The sequence below is a fragment of the Leptodactylus fuscus genome, chromosome 6 (genome assembly GCF_031893055.1).
Source record: "Leptodactylus fuscus isolate aLepFus1 chromosome 6, aLepFus1.hap2, whole genome shotgun sequence".
NCBI lineage: Eukaryota > Metazoa > Chordata > Amphibia > Anura > Leptodactylidae > Leptodactylus > Leptodactylus fuscus.
This window is the reverse complement of record NC_134270.1, coordinates 114079142-114096347: the sequence shown is the minus strand read 5'-3', so window position 1 is coordinate 114096347 and position 17206 is coordinate 114079142. Positions and strand designations below refer to the sequence as shown.

Below are 17206 nucleotides of genomic sequence, written 5' to 3'. Positions count from 1 at the left end.
TCCGCAAGTGAAGATGTCCGACTTCCCAAGCGGACAGAAAAACCCTGCATGCAGGGTTCCTCTGTCCGCTTGAGAAGTCGGACATCTTCTCTTGCGGACAGGGAAGGACGGGCACGGAGTGCAAAAGAACGCACCCGATGCCCATTCATTTGAATGACAGGTGTCACGGACACATCTAGTGTCCGCTCCTAGTGTCCGTGACAGATTTTGAGCGGACACTAGGAGCGGACACTACATGTCGGACACCGACGGTAGTGTGAACGCTCCCTAACATAGTGACCAGAAAGAGTACCCCCACAGTGACAACCAGGGTCCCTATAAACTGTGCTTAAATTGTGAAAAAAATTTAGGGAGAACTTTGGAATAATTAACACCCTCCCCCAAACAACCACCCTGACTGACCGGCCGACTCTCCCCCCCCCCCCCCCATACACAATTATGCCCCATAGTGGCCCCTGCCCACCGTATTATGCCCCATACTGGCTCCTGCACATAGTTTATGCCCCATAGTGGCCCCTGCAAGCGGTATTATGCTGCATAGGGGCCCCTATACACAGTATTATGCTTCATATTGGCCCCTGCACACAGTATTATCCCCCATAGTGGCCCCTGCACACAGTATTATGCTGCATTAGGGCCTCTGCACACAGTATTATGCCCCATAGTGAGCCCTGCACAACGTATAATGACCGATAGTGGCCCTTGCTCACAGTATTATGCCCCATTTTGGACCACCCATGTACAATTAATATACTCTGGGGTCTTTTCACAACCCACAGTATAATAATTGGAGACCCAGAGGAGGATACAAACATAAAAAACAATGTTACTTACCTCTTCTTGGCTCTGGCGCACTCCCAGCTGATGTCGGCCATCTTCAATGATGGAAGAGACATCACTTGAGCCAGGCTTGCGTTGTGACTCATAAGGACACAAGCTTGGCCCATGTGACGTCTGGGACATCACCCAAGTAGGCCCAAAGCCTAACAGTGTTCTTTATGTTCCCTCACCTCTCTTAGCCCTCCGATCATTAGACGCGGGGGTTGTCTGAAAATACCCCCCCCCCCATTATAATGATAGCAGTGCTTGTGGGGTTCGCGGACCCGCGGCCTTACTTACCGATCCTGGATCCTGCTCATAGTCACCTCGGCAAAAAGGGAAGCGGCAGCGAGGATCGGTAAGTAAATAGGACCCGTTACCTGCCGGAGTTACTCCACCTACCCCTGTAACTACGCCCCTGCTGGAGGGCCAACACTTTTAATGAAAATCAGTTCACCGGTGTGTGTCACTAGTAAGGTATTCCACTTCAGACACATTTGATTATTGAGGCTTTGATTTCTTTATACTGGAATGCTGAAAGACAGTTTGTAATTATGCCGGAAATGAGTTACGGCCCAATTTAAGCACTGCCTATAAAAACATACCTTCCAACTTTTAAATGACAGAAAGCGGGACAAAATGTGGACGCTCTATGCGCGCCGCAGTAATTTTGGCTCCACTCACTTGTAAATTGACCCTGCACCCCACACAGTACATCCTGCACCACACATCTCTCCTACCCCACACAGTACTCCTTGCACCCTCACATCACCCTACATCATCTTCCTAAGTGTGAGAAGAAGCGCACTCGGAAGTCTTTCCTCCCCGTTGCGGTTAGGCTGTGCAACCAAAACCGAGCTAAGTGGACATCATTCCATACAGAGAACTGAAAGATCCTTAAGTTTATGATATTCCTTTTACTATTTTTTACCTTTTTATCTGTACCTATGGTCACTGTAATACCTCTACTGTGGAACTTTTGTATTTCTATTTTAGATTATTATTGTATTATCTATGTTGCTGTAGCACACAGAATTTTCCCATGTTGGGACTATTAAAAGATTATCTTATCTCTCTATGTTCCAACACTACAGGGGATACAACTTTTCTTCTTATGGAAGGATGTCCTTCAAGCAAACGCTTGCAAATGCGTTCAGTAGTCCTTTCGTGGGCGTCCCCATGCGGATTACCCCGTATGGATTCCTGACACAGAAGTAAACGAGACCTGTGATATGAATGAACTCTGCACATGCTGAACTCTTATTTTTAGGAGGTTTGGTGCATATAACTTTTTTTTGGTTTCCATATTTTGTTTAATAAAACATTCACTTTAAATCAAAATTGCATGAAGGTTCTTGTTCGTGTAGACCCCCAACATTCGCATACAGTACCAAGTGGCATTTTGACAATGCTGCAGGTGTCCACTTCAAGAAAATATATAAATATGGGGAGTTAGTAAGATTTTTTTTAATGTTGCAATTTAGGTTTTATTTGTCCATCTCAAAACTATGAAAATTGCCCTGGCATCCAGAGGAGAAATAAAATCTGAAAACCCCTAGCAGTGAAAGGGTTAATGAGTATTATGCTGGTGATGGGTGGAGATGTGTGTAGAGCACTTATGATCAGGTAAACACATTGCTTAAGCACTACACACCTATACATGTTACTTTATGGCACTTGAATGATGATTTTGTGCTCTGTAAGCAGGCCTGCATTGTGCAATTCTCTTACATTGTGCTAAAAATAGGTAAAACACAGCAACACCATACACAAGCAGCAACGCCATAGAAAACACAAATAATGACATTGATTATAGGGGCAAGGATTTATTTGTATATCTCTTTCTGGCTTATGATCTCTCTGTCCCCATACATCTATAACACTTATTGGAACTGGATAAAAAGGAGGTATGATTCTCAATTCTCGGTGCATGGCTTTGTACTGTATATACCTTGTGTTCTCTATAGGTTATTCTAACACTGCCATACAGCTTCACTATAAGGGTCGATTCACACGGAGGAAAATGGTGCTGAATTTGGCGCTGAATTTTCCGGGCTGAAAAAAAGTGAGTCATTTTTTTACACAAGATTTTCTGCCGCAATGCGTTTTGACAAAAAATGCATCAAAATACACATCGCGCAAAAAAACACACGGAAAAAACGTCTCGCGTTTTTTTCAGCGCGGGAAAATTCAGCACCAAATTCAGCGCCTCTGTGTGAATGGATCCTAAGAAAACAAACACCAGAGCAGCAGGACCGGACCGTAAGTATGATTTTTTTTTTCATATTTTCCTAACTCAGCCTATTTTAAAAATATTTATTTTGCCTATACAACCTCTTTAAGGCTAAGCCCCCACAGGAAGTCCCGCAGCAATAAAGTGCAGCGGGAACGAATAGCAATTCTTCCTGCAGCACGTTAAACAGAAAGTTCGTGGAGTTGTCCTCTGCGGACTTTCTGTTACAATTCTACCTATGGGGAAATCGCTGACGTTTCCGTAGATATAATTGACATACTGCAAACTCCAAAATTTCGGAAATCGCGGCATGTCCGCACGGCGGTTTGTACTGCAAAGTGGACATGGGATTCACTAGAATCCCATCCACTTTGCCTGTACTGTGTAACGCTGCAATATCTGGGTGCAGCTACTCTGGTTTTAGTAAATGTGAATTTTTTTCTCTAGCCCGCATCATTGCATCACTGATTGCTCATTCCTGAGCAATCAGTGCTTTTACTTTCAGCATTAAATATGCTAATTAGGTTCTGTATTGTCAGGTGCGTGGTTCTGGGCTAGGACTGACAACCTGGGACCGCTTACCTGACAATAGAAAGCATAATTAGAATATTGGGTGCTGAAACAAACAACACCGATTGCTTGGGGACGAAAAAAAAAATTACAACTTCAGCAGAATCAGTACAGCTGCTGCTATTGAACGATGCATAAAGTTGGTGAAGGTGGTGAAAAGTTATATTTAATACATCTGCTGCAAACATCTTGCTGTCCTATACTACAGGACACATACAGTCACCTGCCTCCATAGCTCAGAGCTGCTTTGGTGGTACAAGGGGCACCCACATAATCATAAGAATGATTAAAGGGGTTGTCCACGTTTATAGTCAGTTTGTTATCTGTCAAGGTCTGGCACCCAGACCCCACACAGATCAGCAGTTGTAACAACCTCAAGGTGCCAGAAGCTGCTAGTAGTTGGGGAGCGTGTGCAATACCACTTCTATTCAAGTGCTCCTGTGCATAGGTCAGGACCTTACTGCCATGTGCTGACAGTCATAATGAATGATGGTACATTTGTAATGCAGTGTATTCTTTCAGGAATCAGGAGATCTTATAGTAGTTTAGTCTCCTAATGGGACAAAAAAAATAAAGAAATGTAAAAAGTGAAACAAGTGTTCAAAAATGTGAAATGCTTCAAATAATTAAAAAACAACAAATTACAGTAAAAAATAATACCTTTAGTATCAGTAATAATGACCCATACTATTACAATAAAATATTATTTATCCAACATGCTAAACACGGGTTTAAAAAAACAAAAACAAAAAACACAACTAAATAATTATGACAGAAATGCCACACAAAAAAGGAAAAAAAAATATATAGTGATCAAAAAGTTGTATGTACTCCAAAATGGTATGCAGTAGAACGGTTTTCATACAATGAGAATTATATATTGTTTATAGAGTACAGTGTATGACGCAAGGTCTGTAATAAAAAAAAAAAAAAAAAACCTTGCAAGGGTTATTTCACACGGAGGCAAAGAGGCGGATTTTGACGGCGGATTTCGCCTCAAAATCCGCCTCATTACAATAGTGGTCTATGTAGACCGCTAGCTTTTTTTTTTCTGCTAGCAGTTTTTCGCTGCTAGAAAAAAAAAAAGAAGCGACATGACCTTTCTTCAGGTGTTTTCCGCCTGAAGAAAGCAATATAAGTGAATGGAAGGCGAAAAACACACGTTTTTTTTCCGTGTAGGTTTTGCAAAAAAAAAAGCGTTGCGGTTTTTTGCAAAAAATTCACTTTATGGGAGGGTAAAACCGCCTGGCGTTTTTTGAAGCGGTTTTTTACAAAAAAAGCTCCAAAAAGCGTGGCAAGGTCCACACTTTAGGAAGCGGTTTTTTTCAGGACCAAAATAAACCACACGTAATTTACGTGTGAACTAGCCCTTAGAATTAGTGCTCTTTTAGCCCACCAGGAAAGTGTTAATAAAGTTTAGTCAAATAACTTATTGCCACCCAAAAAATTTGCATTGAAAAATATACGATATCCCACTAAAAACTAGCCTTCAAACAGCTACACCGATGTAAAATTAAAAAAGTGGCTTTTTGAGTTCTGCCAAGAAAAAAAACTGTCAGAGTGCTTAAAGAGGACCTTTCACCATATCCGGGCACATGCAGTGTTATATACTGCCAGAAAGCTGACAGTGCGCTGAATTCAGTGCACTGTCGGCTTTCCCGATCTGTGCCCGGTGTGAAGAGCTTATGGCCCGGTACCGTAGCTCTTCTATGGTCAGAAGGGCGTTTCTGACCATTAGCCAGAGACGTCCTTCTGCCTCGCGGCGCCAATCGCACTGTACTGTGGAGCGGGGAGGAACGCCCCCTCCCTCTGCTCACACAGCTCGTCCATAGACGAGTATTATCAGGAGCGGGAGGGGGCGTTCCTCCCCGCTCCACAGCACAGCGCGATTGGCGCGGCGAGGCAGAAGGACGTCTCTGGCTAATGGTCAGAAACGCCCTTCTGATTGTAAAGCGCTACGGTACCGGGACCGATAGCGCTTTACACCGGGCACGGATCGGGAAAGCCGACAGTGCACTGAATTCAGCGCACTGTCAGCTTTCCAGCAGTATATAACACTGCCTGTGTCTGGATATGGTGAAAGGTCCTCTTTAAGGGGTTAATGATTATGCTGATCAGTGTATACACAGTATATGTACACTCACCGGCCACTTTATTAGGTACACCATGCTTGTAATGGGTTGGACCCCCTTTTGCCTTCAGAACTGCCTCAATTCTTTGTGGCATAGATTCAACAAGGTGCTGGAAGCATTCCTCAGAGATTTTGGTCCATATTGACATGATGGCATCACACAGTTGCCGCAGATTTGTCGGCTGCACATCCATGATGCGAATCTCCCGTTCCACCACATCCCAAAGATGCTCTATTGGATTGAGATCTGGTGACTGTGGAGGCCATTGGAGTACAGTGAACTCATTGTCATGTTCAAGAAACCAGTCTGAGATGATTCCAGCTTTATGACATGGCGCATTATCCTGCTGAAAGTAGCCATCAGATGTTGGGTACATTGTGGTCATAAAGGGATGGACATGGTCAGCAACAATACTCAGGTAGGCTTTGGCGTTGCAACGATGCTCAATTGGTACCAAGGGGCCCAAAGAGTGCCAAGAAAATATTCCCCACACCATGACACCACCACCACCAGCCTGAACCGTTGATACAAGGCAGGATGGATCCATGCTTTCATGTTGTTGACGCCAAATTCTGACCCTACCATCCGAATGTCGCAGCAGAAATCGAGACTCATCAGACCAGGCAACGTTTTTCCAATCTTCAATTGTCCAATTTCGATGAGCTTGTGCAAATTGTAGCCTCAGTTTCCTGTTCTTAGCTGAAAGGAGTGGCACCCGGTGTGGTCTTCTGCTGCTGTAGCCCATCTGCCTCAAAGTTCGACGTACTGTGCGTTCAGAGATGCTCTTCTGGCTACCTTGGTTGTAACGGGTGGCTATTTGAGTCACTGTTGCCTTTCTATCAGCTCGAACCAGTCTGGCCATTCTCCTCTGACCTCTGGCATCAACAACGCATTTCCGCCCACAGAACTGCCGCTCACTGGATGTTTTTTCTTTTTCGGACCATTCTCTGTAAACCCTAGAGATGGTTGTGCGTGAAAATCCCAGTAGATCAGCAGTTTCTGAAATACTCAGACCAGCCCTTCTGGCACCAACAACCATGCCACGTTCAAAGGCACTCAAATCACCTTTCTTCCCCATACTGATGCTCGGTTTGAACTGCAGGAGATTGTCTTGACCATGTCTACATGCCTAAATGCACTGAGTTGCCGCCATGTGATTGGCTGATTAGAAATTAAGTGTTAACGAGCAGTTGGACAGGTGTACCTAATAAAGTGGCCGGTGAGTGTATGTGTTTGTATAATAAGTAAAATATTGCATATAATGGATGAATTCAATGTTACAGAAAATATTTACAGAAACTGAATATAGACATTAAATATAGAATATATATTTTTAGACGATGTCTTCAGGATACATCACATTCTTGTTTCAGTCAGGTCATAATATTCTGAAAGAACAGAAAACAGATGTATTAGAGAAGTGAATGGCCTCTGCCCCCTCCACACAGTATGAAATGTCATCTTCTTGGTCTTATAGCCTAATGTACCTGACGCTGGAGGGATGTCTGCTCCTACTGTGCCGGTGGCACTCAGAGGTGGCGGTGGTGGCACTGCCCGTCTGTAAGGACAGATTAGAATTTGTTATTAATATTAAAGGGATTATTAGTGTCCATGCATTATTATGAGTGAGAGTTGCTTCCTGTCTGCTTAACGCAGGTAATGGAAAGGCTCTTGGTGCACAGACGTTTTATTATATTAATGGATGCTAAAAGAATATTCTTTTGGCCTACATTCAATGTGGTGTGAAAGTAGCCTCATGCTGGGTTCACACCAGTGTTCGGTGTCCGTACTCAGGTTTCCATCTTCTGCCGGCAGAAGATGGAAACGTGTCAGACCGGGTCCGCCCGTGAGTGCCGGTGAGCATTGTATGCTCTTCGCGGCGAAACCGTTTTTTTAAAAAAATCTTACACAAAGTCCTGCATGTCCGACTTTGTGTCCGGTTAAAAAAAAAACGGTTTTGCCACGGAGAGCACAAAACGCTCACCGGCACTCACGGCCGGACACTTTTCAAACCCGTTTGAAAAATGCCTGCAGGTTTCCGTTTCCTGCCCAGTTGGGCACAGATGTGAACGAGCCCTTACTTGGAGGTTTACGCTGGGTTCACACCAGCGTCTGGACTCCGTTATCAGGTTTCCGTCAGGAAACCTGTCATGCTGAGTCCAGCCGTGAGTGCCGGTGAGTGTTTTATGCTCTCTGCGGCAAAACCGTTTTTTTTTTTAAAACCGGACACAGAGTACTGCATGTCTGACTCTGTCTCCGGTTTAAAAAAAACTGGTTTTGCCGCGGAGAGCATAAAACGCTCACCGGAGCTCACAGCCAGACACTTTTCGAACCCATTCAAATGAATGGGTTTGAAAGATAACGGCAGGTTTCTGTCTCCTGCTCTGTTTTGTGCAGGAAACGGAAACCTGCAGAACGGAGTTCCGTGCGCAGATGTGAACGAGCCTTTAAAGGATGTCCCCTTTAAGAGCACTGTGTACAAAAACCATATACTTCCAATACTTCTAATAGGACCCATTTCAATTTACACAATTAGTTTCTTTCTGTGATATAAGAATGACTTATTCTAAACTAGCCATATACATTCGATTTCAGACATCAGGGATTTGATCAATGGTGGGTTGGTTTGTATAATCGGGTCAGTTTAAAAAAGAGAGTCTGCTCACATTGGCTTATGGTTGATCAAAAGTGGCCGACCATTCTTATGCATGTTCATGGCATTTCTATAACCAATCATTAGCCGAAATTATCCATTTCAGCCAAGGAAAGTCCAAGGTTTATGGTGAGCTTTAGACTGGTTCACCATACACAGAAGGATCTTCAACTCAGCCCAGGTTCTAGTGGTTTTATGAGGCTGCGAGCCCACTAATAGCAGTATAGACTGACTATAGGTGGACTTTAATATGGTGTAGCTAGAGTTCGAAACCTATAAATTGTCTGGTGGACCTAATGGTGCCCCTCATGCAGACGTGTAAATTGACACTCCTAGTCTCCAATTTAATGAACACAACTGTGTGCTTTGACAGTTTGCTAGCTGTGTTTTTTTCACGGCTAGCACACTGACCCATTTGTCTCTATGGCCCCGTACACATGTCGATGTATCATCATGGGCCTGTGCATATGGCAGTGAGCCTGAGTCCTATAGCTGTCTGTTTTGTGCCCCGGGCTAACTAGAGGAAGTGAATAGGTCCATGGCAGCATGGGCGGCATACGGATGTCATCCATGTGCCATTCTACTACGAACCTGACACACACACACAATTGTATGTGTAACATGGTCCTCCAAACTACCATGTATTGTTTATAATACTGGTATCTTTTTCAAATATGACATAAGTAACTGTGAGGAACATTACGCATCTACTGAGGTTAATGCCTATGGGAGGGTTTCAGACTACCTCAGATTCCCTTTCATGTAAGATTATATTCATGTCTTCATGATAACTAGCAGGACAGACTTCAATCATTTACAATCAAACTAGCATCTTACTGGTCTGCGTTGCGTAATGGTGACATCGGCTGCGTGTCTTGATTGATGTGTCTAACGGTTGGTTCACGCAGTGGCACAGGCGCCATTGGAGGTAGAGTGGGATATGTTGGGTATGTTGGATAGCTGGCTGGGTATGACTCATAATGATGGTGGTAGACTGTCGGTTCTTCCTCTTCAATTTCTACTGGCAAGATACTTGGCTATAAGAAACATAAAAGAAATTAACTAGATGACTTTCTTAGGGGTTTTTCCAGGACTGTTATATTGATAGCTTATTCTTATGCTGTAAAGTTGATTGTAGCTGTGCCTGATAGAACTGCTCAGTCCTTTTCAATGAATCAGTTAACTTTGTGAATACATTTCTTTACTTATTTTGCACTGATCCCAAATTAAAGGGTTATTCCCTTCTCAGCAGTCACTGCCAAGATTGGAAACAGCTACAGAAACAGCAAAGCACATCTGAGCTACACTGTTTCCATAACTTTACTGTTATAAAAACATTGTAGGTAAAGGTACTTTCCATAGCAGTACTGCTGGTACAGTCAATATGTACACACACTACATTCATGGGTGCAACTAACAGGATAGAATAGCAGGCATTTCCACTGATACATGTGCTTAAGCTAGTTACTATGAAGTCCCATGGTTACCCTGCTGTATACACTCTCTCCCTTATGTAGCATTACTTTTTCATTATTTTTTACTTGGTGACATCACTGTATTGCACAATTTTATGTACATTCCTTTATTGTGATATCATGGTGTACATAATGACATCATTGTATAATGTGTGATTTGTAACATTACTGAGTAGATTATCCCTCTATTGTGACATTACTGTTTGTATGTCTGTGCTTTGACATCAGTGAGTAGGTTTTCCCTGTTCTGTAACATCACTCCATTAACCTCTTTTGTGCATTATTCTTTTGTACATACATACATTACATCACTTTTCCTGTACTGATCCAGACAGGCTTTATTATACTCCAGAGCAGGATTCACAATTCTGCTGGCTGTGATTGGAAACTCCTAGACATACACACCTCAAGCAATGTAGCTGAGCTCCAATAATTTAGGGCAGTTATATAACTACAACACTTATTGTTGAGAACAAATCCCGAAATGCAGGTCCCTGCTGGGAAATTTCTATTATGAATCTAGCAACTTTATGAATGCAGCTCTATAGTATAATAGAGCCTGGAAAGCTGGGTAGGTACATTTTATTTGTATGAGATAATTTATAATCCCATCTACGTCAGTTTTCAGGCATGGGTGATCATGTGGTGCATCTTTGGTTCTTTCTTGCACCAAAGATGCAACACATTGCTCGTTCTGAGCCTGAGCTGAGCAGGGCAAAGAGTGGGATGGGACAGGGATGCCTTGGCCCGACATATTCTTTAATATTCTGCTTTAGAAGATACTTACCACTGGGCTCGGTGATGTAGATCCGTATCCAAAGCTGGAAAGAGCTGCCATCGTCATATTGTTCATGATAACCTGATGCATTTGGGCATTCTGGATCATCATTAATTCTATCAAATCTGTGAGTAAAACATGAACAAGAGAGAAGTCAAAACCAGGTGATGTACCAAATCTGACTGCTCTTCTTTTATTTAGGTAGCAGTATTTATGTACCCATCAAGACTCCACAATGGTGAACACAAAAGTTTGGAAACCAGATGTGGCTTTTGTAAGGGATCAGAATGAAGATTAGACTTACCTGCTTCAGGATTGAGGGTTATGTTCAGCAGGGAAATACATGCACTTATTCCATGTTACTCCATGTAACATAGAATAATAGGAAACATTCAGTGAGATAACCAGAGGATTTATGCGGTATATTACTTTTCAGTTCATCTCACCTTCTTTGGCACGACCATATCGGATGGGATGAGACAAAGGCGAGGTGAAATCTGTTGGAAGCTGTTGGATGATTGTTGGCTGTTGAGAAACCTAAGGAATAAAAGGAAAGACATGGGGGGAAGTCATCATTAATGTTACAACACTTCTGTGGCCTAACAAATCTGTGGTTTGATTCCACTTGTGATTAAAATATTGGAAATTTTGCACCGGCGTTAAAATTTTTCTGAAGGTTGGCAGAACTTGGGTGAGGCCACCAGTCGTGCCATATTCATTATCAAGATTTTCAACATATTGGGGTTTATCATTTGTACAATTTTTTGCACCTTTTTTTTTGGCATGTGCTTTTTTTATGCATTAGCATTCTATGCACCTAAATTAATAAAATTGCTGCTCAGCTCATGGAAATTGTATTTCTATTGCTGTTAGGTATTTCAGGTCTTTTTTATGCTGCTCATGTACTGGTATAAAGGGACCCACTGCAGCGCTCTGCCTCCGGCTGTGTACTAAGTACCTGTGCCTACCATCCAGGCACGGGGAACAGTGGTTTTTACCGCCATCATCTGTGAACGAATAGCCACGCTATTATGCGTGATAGCACTTAAGGCTGTTATAGCGCAGGGCACGGTACTTCTAAGCCAGTGAATCAGGGCTAGTACGATACTTTGTTGCCATTTAGTTGTGCAGGATTACGATATTTTTACCATAATTACCGATTTTTGAGGTCGTGCTAATATAGGGTTTAGTGTCTCCATAAATATTGATTGGGAGATAAGATTCACTTCCAAAAAATTAGTATTGCGGCCTCTAAATGCCGGAGCGGTAGCGTGCTACTGTAGACACCAGCGGCAGCATGCTATTATACCATGTTAGGCAATTTACATATTAGTCTCCTGAGGAACTACATTAAGTTGAGTGAAACGCGTTAAGACTAAGATAGACATCTAGATTTGATTGTTCTTTTTTTTAAACTTTTTTCACACCCGATTCTGGGTTTTACTGCCTATAATTGGGTGAAATGCAAACATTGTTAGTCACAATTAGCAGCGTGTTTCTAACCTATATGCTGTTTGAATTGTTCCATGTTTGGAGAAAGGAGTGTATCTTTATTAAATCTCAACCACTATCTGTTTGAGATAAATTTTATTGTTTTACTTGGCCTTTAGTTGTGAATCTACAAAGACCAAATGCACTCACCCAGTAGTAATAAAGAGGATTAATCTGGGAAGAATACATTGATACCAGAATATCCCATTTCTTAGATATTAGATTCATTTACTTATTCCAACTAGTATTATAGTGAATCTAGTCTTTTTGATACCTGGTGAGTGTAAAGTCCCATTTAAAATATTGAGATATTTCCTATTTACCCAGGTTTTAGTACATATCAATAAAATTGAGTTTTAATTTTTCTAGTTTACTTTTGGATTTACTTAGCAATTCTACTAATTCTGGTGAAATGCTCATGTACTGAGTACAATTGCTTCTTACTAGAGATGAGCTCGCATAGAAATGAATGGACGTAGCCGGCACGTGAGGGGTTAAGCGGCCGGCCGCCGTCAAAGCGGAAGTACCAGGTGCATCCATTCATTTCTATGGAGCGTGCTGTTCGGATCGGCTGATCCGAACAGTACTCGCTCATCTCTACTTCTTACGTAATGCAGTGTACATGTTACTAAACAACAACCACTTTCCTCCCCCGACCCGAAAAAAAGTGAAATGATGAGCCCTGTGATTAAACCTTCAAAATAGGTACAAAGACATAATAAATCTTGCGCATACATAAAACTTTAAAAAAGAGGCAGAAAAAAGGCACTTTTAGGCCGGGGCCCCCTGTGACATAAATGATGTGGTATGGCCGCGGCAGAAATGCAGAGACGAAACCACAACATTTTACAGTCCCAGCAAAGTGGATGGTGAATCCCATCAACACAAAATTGCAAAAATGCTGCAATTTCGAAAATATTATGGTTTTGGAAATCGCAGCAAGTCAATTCTAACTACGAAAACACCAGCGTTTTCCCTATAGGTATAATCGAAGCTGAAAGCGCTGCGGGAAAAACTCCTATATGGACCATTAGTGCTCATGTCTGACAGATAGCTTAGTGCTGTTTATGACCAGGGTGCCATCTTATGTGTACTTGTAGCAAACATGAAGTCTTGCCTACTGAAGTTATGAAGCTGGAGGTGAAGGACGATACTCTGTCATGACCTAGAGGGGTAAATTCCAATTAATCAAACTAAGATACCCTTGTGGTGCCCCTAAAGTAGAAAAAGCCAACATAACCCAGCAGAAAGGCGGAGCCCCGAGCAGGTATTCAGGAAGAATCTTCACCTATTGAGATAGAAGAAGCAGCTGAGACTGAGGCCATCGCCTCTTCATGATTAACAAGTATTTTTGGGAATGTAGCTTTCAGGAGATGCGGAGCAGCCCCCAGGTACTGGTTCCTTAAAGGATCCAAGAGCCCACAAAGGAAGAAACCAGTATTATAAATGACACTTGGTAGGTGTGGGGCTCAGTAACAGATTTTACATAGGGGCTCACTGGACTCACCGGAGGAGAGATAATCTGTATTCCGGGGTTGGTATAGTATGGGGTATCCGCAGGCCCTGGCTGAAACATACTGGTCACAGAGGTAACCCACTAAGGCACACAACTAGGAGAAGGAAGTCAGGACTGTCAGAGGGGAATCCAGAACAAATGAGTAGCATTGAGCAGACTGGTAGAGGCTGGCGCCGCTGTAAGTGGTTTCTAGGGAGATGGTGTATACACATGCAGCAAAACTTGTGTGCTCAGATTACACTACACACACACATCTCCACTGTACATCCCTGAGCCGTCCTCTTATGTTAAAATTCTATCCATATGCTTCTTGGTCCTGGGAAAGCTGGGTGATATGCAATATGGCTACACTTCAGCTACAGCTTCAACAGGCTTTCCACACTGATAAATGTATGATTATCTAAGGAGCATAATAATAGAGCAATTGAAAAATAGTTTGCTTTTCAGGAGCCAGAGAAAGCTTGGTTAGAATGTATTAGACACAAATTTGTTTTAATTTAGCACTGGGAATTTAAGGCCCACCAACCTCTCCCATGCAACATACCAATTTAACAACATACCTTTGTTATGCATAACAATGACAACCATTTGCAATGCGCCTTTCTCACAGAGACTAAAAGCACAGGGAGCGCTGTGGAGTAGGGGAGTTAGGGAGCGTTCACACTACCATCGGTGTCCGACAGCTAGTGTCCGATGCTAATGTCCGCACAAAATCTTGCACGGACATTAGCATCGGACACTAGCTGTTTCCATGACATTTTGCATTGATTTAAATGGACATCGGGTGCATTCGTTTACTGTCCCTGGGTGTCCTTAACTGTCCGTTCACAAAGATGTCCGATTTTTCAAGTGGACAGCAAAAACCTACTATGTGTTAGGGACAAAAAATGGGATCCAAATAATTGAATCCCTTTACCATCTCTATTCTTTCCTTTGTTTATGTATTGAGAGCTCTCACAGTAGTTTCTCACTGGAGTATGGGTGTAGGAGTTTGTGTGTAATAGAGAAAATGGGGGTTGATTATTTATAGTTCCAACCATACTTTACAGGTGAATGAAAGCCTTTAATTGTATCAGAACTAGATTTGCCGTGTATACTAAAGGCGAGTTATATTGTACTAGCAGTGACATCTAGTGGTAGACCTCTAGTATTACCCAGTCCACTGTTGCTATGATTGCACCTTTGACTTATAATTTGGTTACTCATTTCTCACCATTTTCTGCTCTCTATACTGTCAGTGAAATCTTGTTTATATTCGTTGGCTGAATGTATAATATCAGTGATGTGAGCAATAGAGGGATATTGAAATAAACATCTGCATTTTTTATCACCTAAATGCTCTGGAATGAGACCTGATGAATGACAGGGTTAGGTTTCTATGTGGCTTTGTCTTGCGATGGTTGGATGTAATTTAACCTTATTTCCCTCTTCATCCTTGCAGGTTCCTATGGCTTTTCCTCCTATACGAAAACCGAGTCAGTAACTGTTTAGAGCAGTGGTTCTCAACCTTTCTAATGCCGTGACCCCGCAATACAGTTCCTCATGTTGCGGTGACCCCAAACCAAAAAATTATTTTGGTGGCTACTTCATAACTGTAAGGGCTAATTCACACAGGGGGTGGTATAGCGGATCTATAGCGGATTTAGGCACTGAGAGTGACGCGGGGAGCCGCGTCACTCTTGGGTCAAAACACGCTTGCCACGATTGTCGCGGCTTCCCCCCCGGAGTCAGCTCAAATTAATGGGGTGACTCCAGAGGTTGCTACCGCCAGGCGGACGCCACGGGGTCACCGAGCTGTGGAATCCACCTGAAGAAAGGGCAGCCCACTTTTTTTTTCCGTGAGCGGCAGTATGCCTCTCCGCCAACTTTTGAAAAGCAGAAAGAGGCAGAGCGCGCCGCAACAAAATTGGCTCTGCCCACTTTTATGTTGACTCCGCCCATTCTCATTCATTTTTCACATGCTCCCACACAGTATAATCCTCCTACAGTCACCCGTAAATTATATGTCCCCCTTCTATCTCTCCCCCAGTTTCATATAACCTCTTCATCTGCCCCGTTTCATGTCCCCTCCATCTCTGCCCTCAGTTTCATGTCCCCTCCATCTCTGCCCCCAGATTCATGTCCCCCCATCTCTGTCCTCAGAATCATGTCCCCCGATTCATGTCCCCTCATCTCTGCCTCCAGAATCATGTCCCTCCATCTCTGTCCCCAGATTCATGTCCCTCCATCTCTGCCCCCAGATTCATGTCCCCCCCATCTCTATCCTCAGAATCATGTCCCCCGATTCATGTCCCCTCATCTCTGCCCCAGAATCATGTCCCTCCATCTCTGCCCCCAGATTCATGTCCCTCCATCTCTGTCCCCAGATTCATGTCCCTCCATCTCTGTCCCCAGATTCATGTCCCCCATCTCTGCCCCCAGATTCATGTACCCCATCTCTGCCCCCAGATTCATGTCCCCTCCATCTCTGCCCCCAGATTCATGTCCCCCATCTTGCTCACACACAGCCTGAACTTCCTATCACGCTCACACACAGCCTGAACCCCACTATTATGCTGACACACAGCCTGAAACACCCCCATCTTGCTCACACACAGCCTGAACCCCTCTATCATGTTCACACACAGCCTGAACCCCTCCTATCATACTTACACACAGCCTGAACCCCTCCTATCATACTCACACACAGCCTGAACCCCTCCTATTATACTCACACACAGCCTGAAACCCTCTATCATACTCACACACAGCCTGAACCCCTCCTATTATACTCACACACAGCCTGAACCGCTCCTATTATACTCACACATAGCCTGAACCCCTCCTATTACACTCACACACAGCCTGAACCCCTCCTATTACACTCACACACAGCCTGAACCCCTCCTATCATACTCACACACAGCCTGAACCCCACTATCATACTCACACACAGCCTGAACCCCACTATCATACTCACACACTGCTTGCATCCCCTTCCCCCCTCTCTTGCTTACACATGCTGTCTCCTCCCTCCATCTTACCTTCCAGTCTCCACTCACTGCAGCCTGAACCTCACTATTATGCTCACACACAGCCTGCACCCCCCTATCATGTTCACACACAGCCTGCACCCCCCCTCCTGCTTACACATGCAGTCTGTTCTCTCCATCTTACCTTCCAGTCTCCACTCACTGCAGCCTTCCCTTCCTGTGTAACTCGGCACTGTACTGAATAGCTCCGCCCACACCAGAGTCCGATCACATGGTCATGACATCATCACAGGTCCTTCAGCCCACTAGGAGCTACCCTGCTGCAAAGGCAGCGCGGCTTCTCAGCGGCTAAAGCCATCGGAAATATGTATTTTCCGATGGCTTTAGGCGACCCCTGTGTTTTGGTCGTTCGACCCCCGCCGGGGTCGCGACCCAAAGGTTGAGAACCGCTGGTTTAGAGGGCGTAGTTTTGGCCCCTCTGCAAGAGGATATTGGTATTTTAAAGGAGTTTTTGGGGACTTAAATATTGAGGACCTACCCATAGGATAGGTCAACAGTATGTGATCA

General features: G+C 43.6%; 1 protein-coding gene across 1 annotated transcript; it reads right to left on the bottom strand.

The window, feature by feature from the left end:
• Positions 1-7110: 7110 nt before the first annotated feature.
• PRR29 (proline rich 29) lies at positions 7111-13727 on the bottom strand. Its single transcript, XM_075278646.1, has 6 exons — positions 13659-13727; positions 11107-11197; positions 10670-10785; positions 9245-9444; positions 7242-7312; positions 7111-7142 (listed from the first exon to the last, which is right to left on the bottom strand). Exons 1-6 carry the CDS (start codon positions 13725-13727, stop codon positions 7111-7113), a joined length of 579 nt encoding a protein of 192 aa, XP_075134747.1.
• Between the last annotated feature and the right edge of the window lie 3479 nt (positions 13728-17206).